We start from the raw sequence: 11,281 nt of genomic DNA, 5'->3' as shown, positions 1-11,281 counted from the left end.
ATAGCGTCTGGATAGGCCCAAAATATGTCCCTCAACTCATCTGAACCCTCTACCTTCCTATATCGATAAACGTATTTGTCGCGTTCCATCAATGTCAAAAGATGTTGCATTTTTGTTCTATTACCTCTAAGTGATGAACGATATGCTTGACGTGCATTGTAAACTTGTTTTATTGTCGTCAAACTTTCAACGTTATGATCCCTCAATGTCATTAGAATGTTTTTTGGTTTTTCAAAGTTCTTTGTCATATCACCAAGTATATTTTTCTCATCTTGAGACAATCGGCCTAAGACCACATATTACATGCAAATACCATCCATTATCAACATTTGATCGTGTTCCTCTCAATCTAAATGGACAATCACATTTTCTAGTCCAAGTACTCCTCGTAAGATTAGGATTCTTCCAAGGTCTATATTTACCACTTCTTTCACAACCAAGAATTAATTTTGTCTTTGTTCTTGGTCGTGCTGTCGCAATTTCAGATCTAAAAATCACAACAACAATTCCATTTTCCCTTCCAACATTTCTAACCCATTTCAATAATTCATCTCGTGTATCGAACATCATGTCGGTGGTAAACACATCAGTCAAATCAATCATAACAGGTTCAACTCCGTCATTCATAGCGTCAAAATTTGGTTCCACAATATCACACATTTCTTCAAACTCAGGATCCAAATCATCATACATTTCTTCAAAATTAGGTTCCAAACCTTCATACATTTCATCACTGTTGTCTCCCCCTTCATCCATTTAACTGCATCCAATAAATTACATAAATATAACAACATAAACAAAAAAAAAAAAATCCAAATTTTATCACCTTTACGTGAACTGAGAAAACGTATGTGTACGTGAACTCAATTCACGTATCACATACGTGAATTGAATTCAAGTAGACATACGTGAACTCAGTTCACGTATGAATGAGATTTTACAAATTTTCATCTTATACGTGATCTCAGTTCACGTATGTTATACGTGAATTCAATTCACGTATGTGATACGTGAACTGAGTTCACGTACACATACGTTTTCTCAGTTCACATAGGCAACATGAATTTTAAAACTCCATTGATGTACGCAAACTTAATTGACGTATGTTTACGTAAATCTAATTCACGTAGAATTAGAATTTTCATAATTTCATCAAGTACGTAAATTCGTTTCACGTATACGTACGTGAACTAAGTTCACGTATGAAACTCAGATTTGGAAAAAAAAAATCAGCTATAAAACACAACAAAATACATACCTAGTTGATTTGAGTCACTATAATGATAAAGATGATGAAAATGATGAAGATGTTCAAAATGATTAAAGATTATTGAACATAAAATGTATCAAGATGTTCAAAATGACTTGATTTTGAAAAATATTTTTATAAAAACTATTTTAATTTTTAATTTTTTAAATTTAAAAAACTAGAACAATTTTTAGATGTTTTGGTTTATAGTTTTGGTTTTTATTTTGAAAAAAAAGAAAATACACCGGAATTACTTCTCTTCATTAATAACAGTGTTGTAATTTTTTTGATGTACTACAATACCATCCAACCTACATTTTTGTTGTCTTTAGGTGTCCATGTGTTTAATGAAAATGAAGAATTTACAATACCATCCAACCTACAATTAAAATTAAGTATTTAATAGTTATTTTTAGATATCACTTTTATAAGATGCATGTACAGAAGCATAAATGATTATTCGATGCGGATGTAAAACAATGGGTCTCCATTATACTTTATTTATTACACTATATATTTTGTAAATTAAAAAGTATTTGATACTTTATTATTATTATTAAAAATTAAATTACCAAATAGATGTTTTCGTTCCCTTCTTAGAATAATTTTCCAAAAATTGGATTACCAAACAATTTTTTATTTATTTTTTAGTCTCAAACAGTTTTCAAAATTAAAATGCCAAACAATTTTTTTCTTATTTTGCTCCCAGAAACAGATTTGCAAAATAAATTTCAAAAATTAAAAACTAAAAGTGATTCAAAGAAGCCCAAAATCACTCATTTTATCATCAACGGCCGCGAACGGCAGCAGCAACAACAGCGGCGACGCGACGGTAGCAACAACAACAGCCGCGACGACATTGCCATTTCTTGGCTGCTGTGACGACAGCGCCTCGTCTCTCACAATCTTTCTCCACCGGTACGTTTTTTCCTCTACATTTATGCAAATATTTCGTTCTAGGATTTCCGTTTTTCATCCATTGGTAACAATCAATGGAACAGATTCTGGAGTAAACACAAACTAATTCTGGAATAGGTTGTACTTTTTTGTTCATCGGTTGATACGGATTCTGAGCAAACTCAACTCAAAGTATCGAGTTTGGGATTAAGTTCCTCTGTTTATCATTTCATTTAAATACATCGAATTCTTCAATGTGAATATCTATTTTTCAACTTGTATCTCAATGGGTGATGTTGTTACTTGTGCTTGGACTTTTTTCTTTGCTTTGTGATTGTGTTAGAAACTAGTGAAGATGTATTTTTCCCTATGAAAACGAAATTTTCACAAGCTAAAACAGTGTATTTTACTGGTAGTATTGGATTTTTAGATGATAAGGAACTAATGAACTGAATGTTACTCTGTTCAAAATAGTTTTTGCTAGCTTTGGATTTTGAACTCTATTTTTGCTCATATTGAGTTTTTTGGTTTTTATTTCTGGCTGTTTTTTATTTTACATTTTGTGGTATTGTTTTGTTAGAGCAGTGGAATGATTTGCAGTAGACACTTACTTTAATTAAAGCATTGCAGTTTCAGCTATCTTTCCTCTTCTTGTAAGTTTAGGACCTTGCTTATTTGGTTTGTTGAATATGAATTGGATTTTTAGCTTTAAATTCTAAGGTTTTGCTTGTTGATTTTGATACTTACCAGGATGGTATTATTTTCACTAAGTTCTTAATGGAGTTATAGGCCTTACGAAAAATAAAAACAAGGACTTGATTAGTATAATATTATAAATTAAACTGATCTATTTGCATGTGTTAGGATAGTTATCAACAGAGTTAAGGGACTACTCAAATTATTAACATGAAGTTTATTTTAAAGAACTACGGTTTATAATGGAGAGTGGAGCATTAATTATATTTTAGAGCAATCTACTTTTAAAGCGGTAGTTAATTATGAGGTATGTGTCAAGGTAGCCCCAAATGCATAAACTTGTGATGGCTGGATTTGAGTTCAGTTGTTTGTGTTAATTATTCTTTTTCTATAGCTTGATGAACATTAGCATGTAAGTTTGTGGCACTATGATATTGTGTCTGGGTTGCTTTGTTAATCATACAAATTGCAGAGTCTTTCTTTTGAAATTGAACTTATTATGAATGTATCGTGAAAATTTTGGCACTCTTCATATTGCATATTAATTTTAATTTGAATGTGTTAGTTTGCATTAGGTTTTGACACTCATCACATATCTGTAGAAAGAAGTTGCAATGCACATTAGTTGTTTCATTAAGATTTTTTATTTTATTTTATAAGAAGAACTAAAAAAGCATAGTAATGAGGTTGGAATATCTCAATCAACCCAAAACACACAAGGTTCCATGTCTTATAATAATGACATATTTTATCAAATACAAGGACCTGAATCTTAAATCTTAACAATCATAGGTTTATGCATCTGAAAATAATGAGTTGCGTGAAAGAGTTAAAAATATAGAGAGCTTGTTAGCATACGTGATGATGTTAATTAAAAATCAATTTTCCGGAGAAGATGTGAATGATATAATACAATCTGCAAGACAGTGTATATGTCATAACTTTCTAAGCTCTTTTTTTTTATATATATATTTAATTTAAATTTTTTAATTTAATTTAAAAACCAAAAAGATGTAACGACACCGTTCTTTTGACTTTTATTTCTCAAAAAACATATACAGAGGCACGCTTAGTCTGCTGTGCTTCCCTGCCCTTTTTTCACACACATCAGACCATTTCCTGTCCGTCGCACCCACTCAGTGTGCTCGCGGATTCTTCGCAGCTCACTGAACAGAGGTGACGCGGCATTCGCAGGAGCTCCATCATCAGGTTCAAGCTTCGTTAATTTCATTATATAGGTCATCGTAGCATTTATTTATGTTAAAAATGTGTATCTTGTTGATTCTTCTAGAAATCTTAACTTCCGGTCACAATTATGCTTAAGTTTATCAATGCTTTTATTCAAGTCTTAATTGTTATTATTAAAAAAGATAGATAAACCACATAGTAACTACTTTATAACTACCTAACTGTAACAGAAAGGAATCTGTGAGTTACTAACTAACAGAATCAGTTAGAGATTTACAAATATTTTTTTTTCATTATTGTATTCCAAGATTTTTCATTAATTTGCTTTCTCACAAGATTCTTCATCAATGCCCCATTTTTGTACACCTTTGGTGAGTTTTTTTTTTTTTTTTACTATCAAGTCAATCTAATTTATTTTCTCATTGTTTTTATTTTTACTTTGTTGGATGTTCAGATTTTACCTAGGTAATTGAATTCTCCTAACGTCAACATTTTATAAATTGAAGCAAGAAAACCTAAACTAAACCACCATCAATCATGAAACAAGATGCTGCTACACAAGATAACAGTAACACCAACTCGTATTCAAAGAAATCAATTCCACCCTACATGAAAGCAATCTCTGGCTCATTGGGAGGGATTGTCGAGGCTTCTTGCTTGCAACCGATTGATGTGATCAAGACCAGATTGCAGCTTGATAGATCAGGGAATTACAAGGGAATAGTTCATTGTGGTGCCACAATTGTTCGATCCGAAGGGGTACGGGCTTTATGGAAGGGATTGACACCTTTTGCCACACATTTGACTTTGAAGTATACTCTTCGAATGGGTTCAAATGCAGCGCTTCAGTCAGTGTTTAAGGACCCTGAGACTGGGAAGATTAGTAATCATGGGCGGCTTCTTTCTGGGTTTGGTGCAGGGGTGCTTGAAGCTGTTGTTATTGTCACGCCATTTGAGGTTTGAGCATTTTATTTTGCTTGATATGAAATTATAAATTAATCATGTTTATTTATATCAGCTCTGATATTTATAATGCTGAATTAGATTCATGATTTGAAGGAAGCCTTGAATGGTATATTTAAAATTAGTTCACCATTGTGGCTGAAGTCATCTTAACTAAGGCCCCGTTTACTTTCTGAAAACATTTTCCGTTTCCATTTTTTTAAATATATGTTCATTTTAAATATCTAACAAGGAGATGGAAGACCCATTTAGTGAACAATCGTGATAGAGAAGATGGAAAGTTTGTTATGAAGAATGCATTTTCACAAATGATGAAAACAATGTGTTATCATTTTAAAAATTTCAGATCTGTATTAAAAAATTGTAAAAGAAAATTTTGAGAAAAATATTGTATGTACGTTCTTTTATGTTTCTTAGTTGAATTAAGACTGAAAACAGAAAATATTGGAAGAAAATGGGCCCTAAATAGTCCACCTTACAAAGTATCTCCTTGATTTTGGCATTTTAATTTTTCAAAGATTCCTTTTGTACTGAAACTATTATTTTTTAAAATATATTTTACTTAGGTATTCTAATACTTTTCGGTTTATGATATGAATACTGTATTGCCCCTAATGGGATAAGACTTAATTCCAAACTACTTGTTATTGTTGATAAGTTTATATTTGCAAAGTTTTAGTTTGAACCTCACCTTTTGGATTTATGTCTTGTAAATTGTTTTTTTTTAAGATATAAAGACCCTGGATTTAGCTCCACTTAAGATGTACTATTTAGAGGAGAAAGTGAAAAATTTATAACTATGGTTTTGATAACTTAGTGGTGTGAAGCTATTGAATTTTTAATCAAATGTTACAACTTATAACTCTACTTTCTCATTCAAGAGTGCATTCTTTATTCTATAGGATTTTAATTCTAAGACCCATGATGATTTCTCTACTGTCTTTAGTGGAAGGTAGAGATAATCTTTCTTCAAATATAAGGGGGGTGTATTGGATTAGGATTTTAAAAGACAGTTTTTACATTAAAAAATCTTGTGGATTTTAAAAGACTTTGCAAGATTTTAAGACTATCAAGATTTGTAATATGGATTTCAAAGGATTTATATCACAAGAATTTATAAGATTTGAAAAGACTTTATGTATTTATAAGATTTTAAAGGACTCAATGAATTTAAGCAATCATTGAAGAGAAATGACTACAACACACTCTCAAACACAATATTCTCAATACATGCTTCTTTTATTTGTTAAAATTTAAATTATTCCTAAAAATTTCAATTCCACATATTTAAAATCATGTCAGCCATCATTATTCTATCCACATAATCCTCAATAATGTATGGAGAGATTAACAATTTATTTTCATTTCATTGATTGTTACTTTTATATGCAACATTTTTATTGCTATCCTCTCGATTGCAATTTTTAAGAATCTACAAAGTAGATTAACAATCATTTTTTATTTTAAGAGTTATTATCTTAATATGTAATATCTTGAATACCATCGGATTTTAAAAAATCTTGGAAATCATAATTGAATACCTTATGAATTATTTCCAATCTTTTAAAATCTTAATTCAATAACAAAAGATTTTTTTATAATAAAAAGTATTTGAAATTCTCTAGAAATCCCAATTCAATACACTCCCCTTAGGAACAACTAAGTTGTAAGAACTCAATGCATAAATAGATTTTGTACCCTATATCTTAAGAAGTGCAACAATGGGTGTATGGCAGGGTTGACATCCTGAAAATGCTTGAATTGGTGAATTTGGGTGCATCTCATAATTGTGTTTTGGAACTTGGGAGACTTTGGGTCTGCAACTAGAAGGCGCTCAAGAGTATGCTTTTGAGATTGGGGATGGTTATATCTTAAGAGGAAGAGGGTGTGCAAATTCCTCAATAAGAATATCATTCAGGATTTCTATTTGTTAGAATTAGGTGTTGATGTAGTGTGGGTTATGTGTAGGTGGGGCTAGGAGATATTCATGCAAATTTTAAAAAGCATTTGTTGACAGTTAAGGTGAATGATTAGGCTTTATCCTGAACGGTGGCTTCCTTAAATGCCATGATGAAGGAGCTGCAAAGAGAGGCTAAAGGTTAATGTGGGATGATTGCATTGTGCCAAAAAGAATAGAGGGATTAGAAGAGCTATTGAAGAAATAGAGGGATTTGGTTCAATGGAGCAGAAAAATAGCATCCTCAAAGATGTTGTGACCACTGAAAGGATGAAATTTAAAATTTTGTGAAGGATGCTAGCAGTTGGCTTGATACGCCCTAGTGTAAGTCTTCACTCCAATCAGTTAGTTTTAGCTAAGTAAAATGATGGGAGTTAGTGTTTTTGTGTACAGATTTTAGTGCATTGAACAGCACTGCGACCCCTAACAAATTCCCTATTCCTGTGCTTTGAAGAGTTGTTAGATGAATTATGAGGGGCTTACCTATTTCTTCAAGTTAGATCTTAAATCTGGCTATCACTAGATTAGGAAAAAAGGGGCTATATTCATAAATTAGCTTTTAGGTTACACGAGGAGCAGTACACATTTGGTTATGCCCTTCTAGTTAACTAATGTACTTGCTATCTTTCAAACATTTAAGAAAGAAATCTTTAGGCTATATTTAAGGAAGTTTGTGTTGGTGTTCTATGACTAGACACTAGTTTATAGTGTGGACCAATAGTCCCATAAAAATAGAGAAAATAGAGAAATAGAGATAAACTTTTAACACTTTTTAAGAGAGTGATTTTGCAGAGAATAGTAAAAGAATGCATATGATTAATATAAATTTAATTTATAGAGTATTATAACAACATGAAAATGATATAATGAGTTTGTCTAGGTCCTTCAAAACCCTCCCCCAATACAATTTTTGAGTTCTCCAAAATAGGGGGATTTTGTATTATGAATAAATACAAACCCCTCTCGTCATAAAACTCTTAGTTCCTTCTATTTTTTCCTTCCTTTTATTAAAGTCCTCCCTTCCTCTCCAAACTCGCAAACAAAGCCTTAGAGTAACCCAAATTCAGTTAACTAATGCCCCTGCAGTTTTGGAGTAACCAAACTTGAATATTTGGGCCATGTTATATCAACATGGACTATTAAAGGCTTGCATGGTTTTATGAGATTGATAGGTTATTTTAGAACATTTGTTAGAAATTATGGAATTATTGCCAAGCTCCTAAGTCAAATTAATAGTTTCAAATGAGTAGAGAAGGCTATGTAAGCATTTCAGGTTTTGAACGAAGTGATGACAAATTTCCATTGTTGGGTATGCCAAATTTCAAGTTACCATTTGTCATTGAAACTGATGCTTCTAGTACAGGTTTTAGGGCTATTTTGATGCATTAGGAGAGGCCATTAGCTTTTATTAGCCATACTCTGAAAAACCAAAACTGATGTCTGTATTATATATGAACTGGAACTCATGATAATTGACTTTGTTGTACAAAAATGGAGGCAGTATTTTTGGAATCATTTCGTAGTCCCGACTAACAAAGGAGTCTGAAGTACTTTGTAGGTAGTGATGTCAAAAATGGTAGTGTTTCTTTTGATAGTATCCTAAGCCTCATAATTACTGGGAAATAATAGTTCTCATTCTTTACAAAAAACCATAGACAGGTCTTATAAACATGCGTATTGAAACCAAGTTTATCTTGTGTTTTGCAAGTATGATTACATGCTGCTTATTTTTTTAGTTACCTAAAGTGATTGCACCAGTGAGCTACATTTTTTGGGTGTAAAGTCCTTCAGATTGTGTGGCTTTTCAGCATATAGCATCACAAACATCTATCATCCATGTGTAGTTGTTGTTGGCATGTGGAATTCCAAGTTTGCAATATATACCTTGTGCTATTTTGCAGGTTGTGAAGATAAGATTGCAGCAGCAAAAAGGGCTAAGCCATGAGCTTTTGAAATATAGAGGTCCTGTGCATTGTGCACGAATGATCATTAAGGAAGAAGGCTTTCGTGGGCTTTGGGCAGGTGTTACCCCGACTATAATGCGTAACGGGACAAACCAATCTGCCATGTTTACTGCCAAAAATGCGTTTGATGTGCTTTTGTGGAAGAAAAATGAAGGCGATGGTAAAGTTCTTCTACCATGGCAGTCAATGATTTCCGGATTCCTTGCAGGTACGGCAGGTCCATTTTGCACTGGTCCCTTTGATGTAGTGAAAACAAGGTTGATGGCTCAGGGAAAAGAGGGAGGTGAAATGAAGTACAGGGGTATGATCCATGCAATCAGAACAATATATGCAGAAGAAGGACTTGCTGCCTTATGGAAAGGACTGTTACCTCGGCTCATGAGGATCCCTCCTGGTCAAGCCATTATGTGGGCTGTGGCGGACCAAGTAATTGGTTTGTATGAGAGGAGATATCTTCAAACTTAATAATTGTAGGGTTCTTTTATTTCTTTATTTCTTTTGTTTACATTACTTTTGCTTTCTCCATAGACCAATTCCATTGCAACCCTAAAAAAGTAGCCATTTAAAGGGAATTTATTTGTTTAATTCCCTTGAATTTAATTTGTGGATCTAAATCCTAAACCTCAAACCCTAAAGGGTCCATACAAAAACTCCATTTCTTAGGGAATTTAGCTTAGAGAAGTGTCATAATACTTGGCAGAGCTACTAGCAAGCTTTTTCTGTCTTATTTTGGTAATATGTTGAAATCTAAAATAATGCTAGATGATGTATGTTTTGTAAGCAAAAATAATTTTAGATGCTTTTCTTTTTAAAGCAAGAAATAATTTTAGATGATATTCCATTGAAAGCAAATAGTACTTAACAGCAGTTATTTTTTATTTTATTTTTTCTAGTTACTCCCAAAATATCCAGTTACACCCTACGACATTTTCCAAATTATCTAAATTATCATAATACCTAAACTGGTTAAAATATTAAAAAATTCATTGTTCACCTCTTGACTTCCTCACTAAAATTTGATGAAATATTAAAGTACTAAGCATTTCATTACTATTTTATTACATCATCTGTGTTTTATTTTTTTTCAACGTCTAGGTATTGTATGTGAACTAGGTTTTTTTAAAAAAGTTATGTTTCGAAATTAAGTAACCTATCTTCACCACACGTGTGGGTGTGATGAATGGATTACTGAAGTTAACAATTAAATTTTGGAATAAACCGTCAATTTAGTCTTTAGATTACCACCTTCTCACTAATTTAGTTTGTAAACACGTTAAAAATCAACTAAAAAGCTTCTAAACTCTCTTTCATCCATCAATTTAGTCAATGTTATCTTTTCAATCTCTTTGATAAAATCTCAAACCTTATATTGTAAGCGTCAATTAAGTTTATCTTTAAGTTTGTAAATTAATAAATATATCACTTTTATCGTTATAGATTATGATGTAATAAATAAGTTTATCTTTAAGTTTATTTGATTATAAATAAATCAAATACTCAATTAATATTAATTGAGTATTTGATTTGTCTACATTAATCTCACTAATATCATTACAACGTGCACTAAAACTTTAAATGTGACCTATTTTGATTACTAATTTAAATTTGAGGGATATTTTTATTAATTTGCAAAATTCAAGAATTAACTTGACTGACGCTTACAATTTAAATGACTAATTTACCTATTCCCTCGTTAAGACTAATCTTTTTACATTGTCAACGCATAAAAGTTAAATTTTATCTTAAAATGGTAGTTTTAACTCATGCATGGCATGAGTGTCTACACTAATATTACTAATAAACAGTAACAGATGAATAGGTATAAGTATAAATATGAAAAAAATATATGAAAAATTAACCAAAAGACAACTAAAAAAACAAAATAAAACAACAATAGAAAAGTAAGATTCTTAAGGAGGGAAAAAAAATCAACAATAGAAAATAGATCATTAAATAAGGATGACATGTTAATGAACTCACTAGAGAATCAATTAAATTATTTTCTGAAATTTGTAAATTGAAAAATGTTTTTCTTGAATTGTAAAACTTCAATTAAAATAGTTCATTCGCAAAATTTTACTGTTTGATATTTTGATGTGACAATGTAATTAAATATGTAACTTAATTAATCATGTTGATCCTACATCTATATCATCTTTTCGATGACAAATTTGCTAATGAAATTTTGTCATCTTAAAAATAAATTTGTTAGTATTGTATTTGTGGATGGACTAATTATGAATAAATTAGTCCATAAAAGATTTAAATTTTATAGGAAAATTAGGGCACGTTGTAATGATATTCATGAAATTAACGTGGAAGAGTCATATATTCAATTAACATATCACAACACAATTTCTAAAGATA

General features: G+C 31.3%; 1 protein-coding gene across 2 annotated transcripts; it reads left to right on the top strand.

Annotated features, from left to right (window-relative positions):
• Window positions 1-1,937: 1,937 nt before the first annotated feature.
• LOC101489884 (mitochondrial succinate-fumarate transporter 1) lies at window positions 1,938-9,750 on the top strand. 2 transcript variants are annotated; one of them, XM_004490353.4, is made up of 3 exons: window positions 1,938-2,167; window positions 4,537-4,987; window positions 8,852-9,750. In XM_004490353.4, exons 2-3 carry the CDS (start codon window positions 4,568-4,570, stop codon window positions 9,377-9,379), a joined length of 948 nt encoding a protein of 315 aa, XP_004490410.1. In that variant the 5' UTR covers window positions 1,938-2,167; window positions 4,537-4,567; the 3' UTR covers window positions 9,380-9,750. The 2 variants fall into 2 exon arrangements, with proteins under 2 accessions (XP_004490410.1, XP_004490409.1); XM_004490352.4 differs by having other exon boundaries at window positions 1,940-2,167; window positions 4,485-4,987.
• Window positions 9,751-11,281: the final 1,531 nt, after the last annotated feature.

This window comes from Cicer arietinum, chromosome 2 (assembly GCF_000331145.2).
Source record: "Cicer arietinum cultivar CDC Frontier isolate Library 1 chromosome 2, Cicar.CDCFrontier_v2.0, whole genome shotgun sequence".
NCBI lineage: Eukaryota > Viridiplantae > Streptophyta > Magnoliopsida > Fabales > Fabaceae > Cicer > Cicer arietinum.
This window is presented reverse-complemented; position numbering and strand designations above follow the sequence as displayed.

Excerpts from the sequence above, each read along its gene's own strand:
- LOC101489884 (XM_004490353.4), top strand. The coding sequence starts at position 4,568 with ATGAAACAAGATGCTGCTACACAAGATAACAGTAACACCAACTCGTAT. Across the intron at positions 4,988-8,851 it reads TTATTGTCACGCCATTTGAG|GTTGTGAAGATAAGATTGCA; the intron begins GTTTGAGCATTT and ends GCTATTTTGCAG.